The 12,891-nt window shown below is 45.7% G+C and overlaps 1 protein-coding gene across 2 annotated transcripts in view; it reads left to right on the plus strand.

Moving 5' to 3' along the window:
* The window catches only part of btbd7 (BTB (POZ) domain containing 7), a 109,570-nt gene extending 97,040 nt beyond the window's left edge, over positions 1-12,530 (plus strand). For both annotated transcript variants that reach the window (XM_071370439.1, XM_071370440.1), the window contains exons 5-11: positions 4,464-4,539; positions 5,774-5,934; positions 6,571-6,714; positions 6,993-7,182; positions 9,067-9,245; positions 10,667-11,110; positions 11,423-12,530. In XM_071370439.1, coding sequence (XP_071226540.1) covers positions 4,464-4,539; positions 5,774-5,934; positions 6,571-6,714; positions 6,993-7,182; positions 9,067-9,245; positions 10,667-11,110; positions 11,423-12,073 — 1,845 coding nt within the window. In that variant the 3' untranslated portion in view covers positions 12,074-12,530. The remainder of the gene's footprint in view (positions 1-4,463; positions 4,540-5,773; positions 5,935-6,570; positions 6,715-6,992; positions 7,183-9,066; positions 9,246-10,666; positions 11,111-11,422) is intronic.
* The last annotated feature ends 361 nt before the right edge of the window (positions 12,531-12,891 follow it).

A 12,891-nucleotide genomic window follows, 5' to 3' on the forward strand; every position in this document is an offset into this window, starting at 1 on the left:
AGGCAGGCAGATGCATGCACACACGCATGCATACGTGTGCACTCACTCGCTTTGTCTAGCGTTAGTAGGCCAGTTTAGGATGCATCATGCATGTCATATATATATTGGCACACTTGTTACAAACCAAGCGGAACTAACTAGACCTTGAATTTGGTTTACAACATCCCTCTGGTGGCCAAGTTTACCTATTTTAAGAAATTCTATTGGTTGGTGGCTAGGCCTATACCGCCTAGAGTCTTTAATTGGCTGGTGCGGAATTTGTTTCAGGAAATAATCATGCTGGTCGTGTTAGCATAGTGGCTAAGTGTGCCACGTTATCTCATGGGAAAGCTAGAAAATAGCATTTTCGAGAAAGAGTTTAAACAAGTGTTCATAAGTATAGACCCGGAATTTTGAGAAGAACAGGAAAATAAGCAATAACCCAAATCCTGGTAAGAATGCACTTTTATTTTTACCATTGTTGGTTGAATCCGATGCTCTTGCAGGAGATACTGTTGTCCCTGTTCCAGACTGTTGCCACCAAATGTTCCAAACAACATTGGTGCCTAGTAACAAAACATTCTAACATTTTAAATTCTACTAAAGCTGCTCTTTTTCATTGTGATATCATATTCAAATGTAATTGTATTCTTGCAAATAGAATTACAATGGCAAATAAATAGAATGGGGTTCAAATTCACACTGGCTCTTGTCGACCAAACATTTAACATTTTAAACATACCATGACAATTAAAGACAATGAATGGATGTACTGTGCATCATATAATGTAATTTTTTACATTGAACCCACTAACAGTGGCTAAGTTTAAATTCACTTTAACACAGAAATGCACCAATCACCCAGATATGTTGTGATATGCAAATAGCCACTCTATGCTTTATTAAAGAGTTTGGAAAAACTGCACCAGACACAAGTGCACACCCGCACACACTCACTTATACAGTCATCAGTAAAACATGGCTGTCGTGAACGAATCCATTTCAGTTCGTCAGTCAGTGAAAGAAATTGAAAAACTTGAATTCATGAATTGAAGATAACTCATTGAAGAAAAGTTTGGGCTTTCAGTTGCCTAAAGTACTTGCCCATTAGAACTGATGAAATGCTTGATTCGCCGATATTGGATCGACATGAGGGTATCGATAGCCAATCCAGTGCAGCCTGGAAGCTATATAGCGCCTTGATTGGTCAATTGTGTTGTGATATCGCTGAGCAGTTGCATAATATTGAGCTTTTCTCAATTTAAGGCCGGCCCTGTTCATGTTCTGTTTGCCGAGCTCCTCTCTCTCGGCTTACTACGTCCTTAGTGGAAATTCGGTCTTAGAAAAATGCACAGAAGCATTGCTAGGATTGCAAAATTCCAATACATTTTCTAAAATTACCAGGTTTTCCAGAAATCCCGGGTTGTAGAATTACTGGATTTCCTGCTTATTACCTCCTGATTCTGGAAATCTCCCAACTGGGATTTTTTGAAAACCTGGGAATCTTGGGAAAGTTAGGGGAATTTGCAACACTAAGCATTGCTCTGTGATTCTAAATGTCCCTGTTTGTTGTTACCAGAAGAATTTGCACATGTCCACCATTTGCACAGACCACTGACTCTAGCCATTCCAAATGTAAAGGGTATAACTTAACAGGCTAACAGAAATAAATGACATCACTGATAACTAAGGAACTCAGGATATATTCAGCCAACAAAGGAATTCTACTAAGGGAAAATGGTAGCGTCATATATGAAATCCATTTGGCAATAAATACAAAGGCTAGGAAATTAGCATTATACAATCTTCAAACACATGAAAAGGCACTTTAACTCAGGCATGCACAACACAATGAAAAAGAAACGAAATGGGCTGCCCTATGCCACCACAAACCCTGAACAACACTGGATAGGGTGTCCACCCACTGCCCAGAGTGGGTGAAAACATGCTTTCGGGATGAAATTTCACTTCCTTATGTTATAAAATACATTTTACCAAGACAAATGATTCATGTTCTGAATCGTTCAGTGGAGTCTTTCTCAAACATACTGTATTAACATTATATCTGAAAAGTTGGATTTCGTAACCTAATACGTCCGATAATAAAACAGCTAAATTAACATGACACGAGCTGATTTAAACGTAAAAGGCTTAGAAAATAAAAAGCTTGTGGTACGCTCAGGGCTCGGTTGGCATTTCAGCGATACACTTGTTTTTCTGAAGTCTTCGGAAATATAACAGGAATTTCGCATTAATAATAAAAGCATATACTTTAAATATGAAAATACTACATATGTCTCAAAATCAATATCCATCTTACCTCTATATTGTATTATGTCCTCTGGATTCGAAAAGAACGATGACGAGTTCAACGGTGAGCCTTAATTCTAGCACAGCATCCAGCCTAGCTGACTCATCATTTCTGGGGTTCCTTTTTGTACCACTTTTTTCCTCTGGCCTCCATTGATTTAGTTACCCTAATCTTGGCCATCCTACAAGGGTAAAAAGTCCTGTAGCTTTTTAACGGAATATGATAAAGATATGAGGTTTAGACCATTGGTTTTCTTAGAGGAGTATCTACACAATTGACGATTAACATTTTACTCCTTGGTCAAAAGATGCGTTTTTGATTGGACACCCTACCTAGACTGGAGTGAGAAACTGATGCTAATATAGAGACATTTTTTGTTTACAAGCTAACGCCATGTTCGAGGATTCTGTATCCACTCCCATGTAAACGAATCTTTTTTCTGATTCAAACTTTTAATGACACAGCCGGGAAATGGGTCTATAGTTGAAGGGGGCGGAAAGGTCATTATCAGAGAGGAGACGGGTATGGTGAGTTGGCAGGAGAGGGGGTGTGCCCAGAGGGTAATTGGGGAGTTGGTGGAATTGGCATGGTCCTTCAGAACACTCACTTCCTTCCTTCCACCTCCCCCTTTCTCTCGCTCGCTCTTCTCCCTCTTATCTCTTACTAGTGCCAGTGTATCATGATTGAGCTCGTGTCTGTGGTGACCATTACACTCTGTATTATACTGTAGGTGTTTAGGGCTTAATGAGTATCTGACGGGCTTCTGCTTCATTGCTGGGAAATATATATGCTTTTGAGCTCTTTGGAAATAGACTGGATATGAGGGGGGATTTGCTTGTAGAAGTTGATGATGATAGATGATATTAGGACTGGTTAGTGGTCGTGTGCAGTTAGACAAGGCTGTTTTATGAGGGCTCTTTGTGGCATAGAAATAGGCTAACTGTTTGAAGACCAGACCAGTTTATGAGGACCTTGGGTGGCATTTCAGTCTTCTGAACGCACACAAGCAGAGTGCCAAGTAACCGCAATGCAACACATTTCCACATTCCCACATTCACAGACGAGACGTTTTGAGATGTAGGCTAGCCTACAGACAGCTCTGCAGGTAGTGCCGTGTTTTTTGTGTGCGCTGTGAGCCTGGGTGCTTTTAGAGGATAATGTCATGTCACCCATGGAAGACTAGGCTGTTTGTGTGAAGAAGATTAAGCTGGGGTGTATTTATTAGTGCACACCTGACCGTAGCAAACCTTCACCAAGCACTTTTCAAGAAAAATGTGAGTTTCTATTGGACAAATTAGGGTAGGTACCGCCCCGTTTCGTCCCGTTTGCTTCCGCTTGGTTCCTAGGGAATACACCCCAGGCTGTGTAGGGACCTGCCAGGCCTCGGAGCAGCATCCTTGACTGGTGCTGGGAGAGCTTCCGGCATCTAACATTGTCAAATCCCCAGCCCAAATGGTCTATGATGAGCAGATTAGTGTCCGCCACAGGGGTTCCTGGCTCAGTGTTACATTCAGAAACATGCAGGAGAAGAATCTCAAGCATACATGAAGACACACACACACAGAGGAATGCATACGCGGAGAGACGCACACGGGCAAGTATACATAATAAGGCATTACACATTTTCTGAGACATGCACACACACAGGCTAGTTTATACTTGAATTCTCTCACTTTCACACATGACAAAAAAATACATGCATAATCTCATAGTACATAAATACACATGGTGCATGCCAACGCACAGCAATGGTTTGGACAATTATCAAGTCATGGCATCAAAGACAAACCCTTTGCCCTCTTTCACCCACATCAAAGCTGAAACGCTTCACTCAAAGCAGCAGACACGGGAGGACTGGACCTGGCATTCTGTGCTTGTTTTTTAGTCCAGAACAAATGTATTTAATTCCCAAAGAGGATTTAGAACAAACACAGGGAGCTCACATCCTGGTAACTTTCCTGGTCCACAACGAGAGGCAGCTTGACTCTCATTCATTTTTCTACAGATCCAAAACACATGACATTACAGGTAGAGTTCAAGCGGACAAGACTTAGTGGGTCATCTTCCTTAACTTTGCCAATAAGAAACGTTTGTTTTCGTTGCCAAACGTTATGGTACGATGTGAATAAACGCCTCATCTCCCATGGCTTCTAATTATTGTCTCGGTATACAGGCCAGCGAGCAGGACATCCTCAAGTACCTCATCAAGTGGGGAGAGCACCAGCTTATCAAGAGGATGGCCGACCGAGGTGAGAGACCCCTCCCTCTTTCTCCCTCCCCCTCTTCTTCCCTCCCTCTCCCTTTGGCCCTTCTCTCTCTTCTCCCCTCTCTTCCTTTGGAGTAGGTGGAAGATACCCACAACCACAGATACAGGCTCAGATATTGTTTCATCCCCCAAGCCCTAATGGTTACAGTTAGGTTTGAAAGTAAGGGTTTATTCTGATCCTAAGTCTGTAGTTACGGGGCAACTTCTGCAATCAAGCTCTTTCCTTCTCTCCTTATTTCTCTACCCCTCTTTCTGTCTCACTCGCTCATTCTATACCTCACACACACACACACACACACACACACACACACACACACACACACACACACACACACACACACACACACACACACACACCTCCCCTGACAAACTGCTCTGGGCCAGTGATTTATGCCCTCATCCAGTTTAAGTGCAGTAATAACTAAGCCCAGGGAGACTTGGCTGAGTAGGGCTGGACGGGACTTAGGTTGGCATGACTCGGTCTAACCAGCCATAGGCAGTCCAAATGGCACCCTATTCCCTACGTAGTGCACTACTTTTGACTAGAGCCTTATTGGCCCTGGTCAAAACTAGTGTACTACATAGGGAATCGGGTGCCATTTGGGACACAACCATAGGCAGATGAGCGTTTGGCCCAACCAGAGAACAGGGATGTCATGCTTACTCCTTCTCTACACTTTCATTTGTCGTTCAAGATGAGCAGTCTATTTTGGGTGCAGCTAGGTATTTTGTTGGGAAGATTCTTCATTGGAAATTGGAAAACCATAGCTCTCTCCCAAAGGGGTTCTTCCTTGGCGCGTGAAACCAGTTAATCCAGATACACAAAAAATACAGCAGGACCAAACTCAAAAAGTAGTTTGAAGCAGCTTATGTCAGTTTCCAGTGCCTTAAATTACTTTGTTTGCACGGAGGGATGGATCATACACATATGTTTTGGCTTTTTGTGAAGAAAAATGTGTGTGTGTAAATATATACCTTACTGCAGGAGTAAGCAACTCAATTTAGCCGAGGTCCGGAACACAATTATTAATAATTTTTACACAGCAAATTGACCACAAGTAAGGCCATATAGATTAGGCAGCATTTTCCTGTGTCAAAAACGGCTACGCTGTGAACTAATGCACCGCAAAGTTCTAAATAGTGGGAGCTTGGATACTGTACATCCCGATTGCATTGCGTGTGTGTCTTACTGTGTGTGTGTGTGTATCCTCCCTCAGAGCCCAACCTCCTAAGTGGCACGGCCCACAGCGTGAACAAGCGGGGGGTGAAGAGGAGAGACCTGGACCTGGAGGAGCTCAAGGAGATCCTGTCCCCTCTGTTGCCCTACGTCCGCACCGAACACATACTGCCCCCCCACAGCGAGGTCCTCTCTGACACAGTGAGTGTGTGTGAAAGAGTGTGTGTGTGTCCGCACCGAACACATACGGCCCCCCCAAACAGCGAGGTCCTCTCCGACTCGGTGCAATGTCCTGATTCTCTGTGGTCATTCCACGGTACTTATCGCAAGAGTTGAACGTGTCCTGGTTAAATTCCTAATCTAACCCCTCATACACTCATGGCCACCTAATCATCCCCAGCTTTCAGTTGGTTCATTCATTTCCTTAATTCTCCCTACAACTCTTCCCCAGCTCTGGTCACTATATAGGGAAGAGGGTGCCATTTTGGACACAGCCAATGTGTTCTCAGTCAATGTACCTGGTCAAATAAGGATTAATAAATAAATAAAGGTGTGTTTTCCTAGGCTAAAACAGTCATACAGGGGCAGACAGAATCTGTGGGGATTTTTATTATAATTTTATATAACGTTTTCGTTGTAGTCCTTTTCGTTGTAGATAATGTTATGCACTATATACTGTGTCTTGTTGCAGTGTTTGGTTTAAGTTGAGGTAGCCTAATGCAGCTAGTATTTTTGTTGCCAAACTTTTTTCGGTCTATGAAGCCAGCAGGATCAGTCTGGCTGTAGTGTATGTTGCATTCCTCCATTTAACTTGACTGCCCCTCTCCTTCCTCCCAGATGAAGAGGGGTCTGATCAGCACCCCTCCCTCAGACATGCTGCCCACGGCGGAGGGTGGAAAGGCCAACTCTTGGCTGAGGCAAAAGAGTGCCGGCATCTACGTGCGACCTCGCCTCTTCTCGCCCTACGTGGAGGAGGCCAAGGTTGGGACAACACCACACAATAGAACCACTACGTGCGCACACACACTGTTTGTACATCACAACATGAACAATGGTGGGCATCGTCACATCTAAGATACAAGGGGTGGATTGAAATGACCCATGCTATTGTCCATTATTGTCTATGAAGATTAATTACAATTCGCCTTCAGGATTGACTGAATTGAAACCTGAATTGACCCCAACCCTGTGTCTCACACACACACACACACACACACACACACACATTCTAACCCCCCTGTTGTTGTGCTGTCTGTCAGTCTGTGCTGGATGAGATAATGGTGGAGCAGACAGACCTGGTGCGCCTGCGCATGGTCCGCATGTCCAACGTGCCCGACACCCTTTACATGGTCAACAATGCTGTGCCCCAGTGCTGTCACATCATCAACCACCAGCAAATCGGTGGCAGCCAGACGACCCCACCCTCAGTGGTGGCCAATGAGATACCAGGTGGGTGGAGCTGCAAAGCTAGCTTTCTTCCCGCTTCTGAAAATGATCAAAACGTGGCTGTAGATATTTTGTAGCTCTTATCCACAGCGTCTAAGTCAGTTCTTCCTGAAAAGATGCTAATGCAATTGTAACAAGGAAGAAATGTTGTTGAGCAAGGTGCTATGACAAACATGGATAGCTAGACTGAATAAATCCCGCCTCTACCAATTTGCAGTCTTCCTACAAACTCCAATGGTCGACATGAAACATGTAGGAGATCTCATGAAAATGTGGTGCACGTCAAAGTTGGCCCTTAAGTACCGATCTAAAGTCTGTTTGTGAGTTTTATTCCGTAACGTTTCAGTGTAGGTTTGGGAATAATGAACAGAAGCCGAACCTGTGCTTAAGGTGTCACTTCTACCCGTAAGTTAGGACTTTGTTATGGCTATTTCTCTTTGATACAAGATAAGAGAGAGACTTCCCCTCCTCCATCTATCCTCATCCCTCCAACAAGTGATGAACCTCTTTGTTTTCTTATCTCATTGCCGATCCACTCAGTGCCCAGTGAAGAGGCGGTTATGCGTTGCATATATTGTTAATCTCCACCACGCTGCCCTTGACAGGGCTTCAAGTTCTCAGTTAGCTCTTGATTTCCTGGGTTTGGAAAGGCATACCTTTGCTCTTGGCTGCGGGCACCCTACTCCCTTTATAGTGCACAACTTTTGACCAGAGTCAATAGAGCATTTTATTAGGACTGTGTGGGTATATTCTTCTATGATCTCAGACGAGCAGTAGTTATTGGCATTATTGACAGAGATGGGACGACCTGCGAGATGACCCTTTCACCCTTCATCTCTGTCTCCCACTCTCTCATCATCCCGCCCTCTCTTTTTCTCCTACAGTTTTCTCCCTCACCATAGAGAGATGACACACTCTTTCCCGCCTCCATGCCTTTATCTTTCTGCTTTTCTTTTGTCTGCCCTGCCTTTCTTTTCCCCTTGGCCTCCACCATTGGCCTTGCTTTCACCTGTCCTACTCTCTCCTTCTCTTTTCTCTCTCTCCCATTTCTCTCGCTCCTTCTGTCCTAGTGTTTCTCTCTCTCACCCCCATCTAATTAAATAACAACGTTACTAATTCCTCCTCAGGGACTTAGTTCAGGAATGGCTAACCCTACAAATAGCAATGTTGGTAGATTTGGAAAGCCATAATCAATCAACAATATAATACTCCTGGTCAAAATATTCATCTTGAACTTACAATCTGTAGATACTATGCGATAAGAAAGGTTCAGAGTTTATGTGAAACATCACAGTACATTTGAAAAAAATCTGGCACATGGAAATCATAAGGGGGTGGTTTACGGAGATAGGTGGGATGGCCTGAGAGTAGCTGAGGGGTGGGTTTACGGAGATAGGTGGGATGGCCTGAGAGTAGCTGAGGGGTTGGATTAAAAGCTCATGATCTATAATAGTTAAGACTGAAAACACTATATAATATATACTGGATATGTTTAAGTACTATCTATCAGGATGTAGTGTATATCAAATAACTATCTTTGCTATGTACAGTAACTACTGTGTAAAATTAGAATGTAACTTGTCCTCCGAAGACTTGATGGGCCAATAAAGAAGAAAATAAATTCCCTCCGGGACCATTGAAACGGCTAAATATTTCCATATCCTCCAACACAATACATGCAATATTTACCATTATGTCATGATTTTATGTTTGAGTGGTCCCCAGCATGTAAAAGACCTTATCTAATTTTGTTATCCAATTATGTTTTTATTTATATACAAATTTGAACCTATGGCAACACCGTAGACGTGTGCCAGAGGCTGCGGGCATTACAGCTAGACCAGCCAGGTCACTCAAGTTATGTTTTTGTAATGAACTCTCTCTCAGTTCCCAGGCTGGCCGTGGTGAAGGAGATGATCCGGAGGCTGCAGGACCTGCGTCACACGGACCAGGTACAGCGTGCGTACGCCCTAAACTGCGGCGAAGGTGCCACGGTTAGCTATGAGCTGCAGATCCGCGTGCTTCGCGAGTTCGGCCTGCCGGATGCCGCCGCAGAACTGCTGCAGGTGAGATGCCAATCAATCTTTTTTTAATATAGATTTGTTACGTTTTATTGAACTTAGTAAAGCTGTAGGTTGGCACAAAGAGCACAGATAAGTGCATACAAACGATCATCTTCAGCACAATTAAATGTTTTACTTTTCTTCAAAGATATTATTTCACCCGAATTTTGTAAACTGCATGATGCAGGTGATGCACGCGATCAGTCGCCAGTTGCCGTGTTTGGAGCTCGCACAGGATAATGTGCCTACTGCCGTCTATTTGAAATGTTATGGTAATTTGATCAATGCTCGCTGCCATTTCCTCGTGCAACCTTTCGCCCATAGTGTGAAAATTATATGATAGCGAATGGATTCTCAACTACTTCATCCGTCTACAGAAGTGCCTGTGGCCATCCACAAAAAGAGATGCTTTGTACCCGTCTCCCTTTTGGGTATATTCTAAGCATATTACCGATGCTTTGTAGTCCCCCATTTTGCCCTCAGAACAGCCTCAATTCATAGGGGCGCATGGACTCTACAAGGTGTCGAAAGGCTTTCACAGGGAGGCTGGCCCATGTTTACGCCAAAGCTCCCACAGTTGTGTCATGTTGGCTGGATGTCCTTTGGGTGGAGGACCATTCTTGATACACATGGGAAACTGTAGAGAGTGAAAAACCCAGCAGCGTTGCAGTTCTTGACACACTCAAACCGGTGCGCCTAACAACTACCACCATACCCCATTCAAAGGCACTTTAATGTTTTGTCTTCACCCTCTGAATGGCACACATTCCATGTCTCAATTGTCTCAAGGCTTAACAATTATTCTTTAAGCTGTCTCCTCCCCTTCATCTACACTGATTGAAGTGGAATTAACAAGTGACATCAATAAGAGATCATAGCTTTCACCTGGTCAGTCTATGTCATGGCAAGAGCAGGTGTTCTTAATGTTTTGTACAATATGTCAAATAATAGGTAAAAAATTGGCTATATATCAATATCTAATGTCTAGGCAGTAATGGATTGGTCAACAACCTAAAGGATATGGTGAAGAGATGTTGTTTTCATGCCGGTTCCTTTTTGTTTGGCTGTGTTTTCATTTAATGCGCTGAAGGCCTCTGTCACCAGCGTGCCACTTTAATGACAAACGTCTCAGGAATTCTGGCTGGAGCACATCAGGCATTTTGTCCCCCTTCATTACATTTTATTTAGTTTTCCATTGAATGGTGACTGGGCCAAAGTTAACTCAAACGTTGAACTGAGAGCAGAGGAAATAATGAACGATTTTTTGACTTCCCCCCGGTTAGAATGACTTTTTTTTTTACATAGCCATAATGTAGCAGACTGCCTTTAAGACGAAGTACGTCCAGTTTCTTGAGTAGCTTTGGCAAGCCGTTCCTCCGCAATTTTGGACTAATTTGTTGTGTGCTGTGCTCCACCCCTCATAGAACCCTCACAAGTTCTTCCCGGAGGAGCGCTTTGGCGACGAGAGCCCCGTCCTAGCACTTCGCCAGCCGTCGGGTGGCAGCCGTAGTGGAGGGCGTTGCCGGGTCAACAGCAGCCCAGTTGTGGAGAGCATGTTCACCGATCTGGAGGCCATGGCGGGCTTCCACCCGCCACTGCCACCTCCCCCGCCGCCTTACCACCCACCGGCCACGCCCACTCACAATGCCCAGCTCAAAGCCAGTGGATGGAGGCCTGGCCGTGCCCCCAGCCAGCCCCCGTCACGCTCTTTCTCCTACCCCTGCAACCACAGCCTGCTCCACCACACAGCGAGCTCCTCCTCCAAGCATGGCAGCCCCGCCTACCCACCGGCGGCCAAGCCCCTGCCGCCAGACTGCACCAATCGCCAGGGCGGGGGGGTACGCACCCCGCATCAGGATAAACAAGGGGTGAGTAGAGGTCTACAGGAATTCAGAGCTGTAGTGTTCCCCTGAGATAGTGGTAATGACAGGGCCTACGGGGAGAGCAGGAATGCAGAGCTGGAATTGGGTGGGAATGTGGGGACGCCATTTTGATCGAGGGGAGTGTCCTGAGCTATGTTGAAATGTAGGTGGCAACAATGTGTAATTGAAGAGAGGAAAGTGGGGCCCTATTCTCAAATGTACTTCCGATAGACAATGAGAGCTTAAATGCCCTCATCTTGACATCCCCAATATATCGTATCAGGTTGCTATTGTCTTAAGGTTTTTTTGTTCCTGCAGAACGTGGCGCCGGTCATCAACGAGTTCATGCCGGACATTGCCATGGGCGTGTCGGCCCTGACCCTGAAGGAGCGTCGCCTGCCCGAGGTCACCATGGAGGTGGAGCCTCACGACCCACACCCTCACCCCTCCACGGCCCCTCCTGCTGTGCCCTACTGCCACCTGGGCCTGAACCGCCACGGTCCGTATGCCTCCCGCAAGAGGCATGCTGCCGAGCCCAAGCCCGAGGCCCAGGCGTCGGAGTATCCTGACTTGTACGAGTTTCCCGGGCGCCACGTGAGCTCCTTCGCCGGGCCGGACCTCTACAGTCACAGTCGAGTTCCTTCGGGAGCTGGCCTGGTCCCTCCACAGTACTCCCCTGACGAACAGCAGCCAAACCCCTGCCGCGGCCCAGTCGGCACCCCACTCCGCCTGGATGTTCTGGAGCAACCCCCCCAGAGACTAGATCTGGCTCTGGCCATGCAGAGCGGAGGAGTTCAAGCAGCCGGGGCATCACACAACCCGAGAGGACGCGCCCGAACTGAAACAGACCTCACTTGCGGACTGGGACAGGCGCGGCCCGCAGAACCTTACTCCGAGGAGGTGGTGGGGGCCAGGGACCGCAGGTCGCCCAACAAACCTGAGTACCCTTACAGGAAGTCTGCACTCTGACCCTCCGCAACTAAGACTCAGAGGCCTCGGGAAAAGGCAAGAGCGCTAAAGGACGGTTTGCTCTAGGGGGATTTGGGGTTGACGGCTTAGCATCAGTGGTTGGCAGTGTCTCCGGTGACAGAGTGGTCATACTCGCGCTCAGTTCAGGGCAAAGGCACTAAGCACACATAGTAGTCCCCCCCTCCCCCGGTGAGCCCCAGGTGCTGCACCAACTAACGAGGTGTGGCGGTCACAGTGCCTTCAGCACAGAGCCATGGTGGGGGATGAGGAGGAAAGGCTCGGTTTGGTTGAGAATTATTTGTCCAAATAGATTAGTCTCATGAATTAACATAATGGGTCCTAGCCCTTCCCATCTCCCAGATTGGATCCACGCTCAACTGCTCATCCTCCAATCACCTTTATTCTTCTCAAAATTAAAGTCTTGACTGGTCATCGAACTTGAATAAATCCTTCCCTTTCCGCCCAGTGTTTTGGATTTTGACAACGCACAGTCATCGTTTCATTTCCATTACACTCATTTCCTGCATCAGGATGAGGGTACTGTAAAGTTATATATTTATATTTTTGTCCCGGTATGCTTTCCTTAGAAATAAATTGAAAAATGCCCAGGCAATGAGTTGCAAACTCATTTCAGCAACCTGCCCATTACAAATAGCTCCTCCTTTTGAAAAAGGTGGAATTGCAGTAATAGCAGTTGTAATCCTTTATGACCCACGGGCTGTATGTCAGTACGGGCAATTTAAGATTTGAGCAAGAGCACAAAGAGGAGAAGAGAAAAACAAATTAAATCTTCCTACTACTACCAATGTGGCTACAAG

This window comes from Salvelinus alpinus, chromosome 27 (assembly GCF_045679555.1).
Source record: "Salvelinus alpinus chromosome 27, SLU_Salpinus.1, whole genome shotgun sequence".
Taxonomy (NCBI): Eukaryota; Metazoa; Chordata; class Actinopteri; order Salmoniformes; family Salmonidae; genus Salvelinus; species Salvelinus alpinus.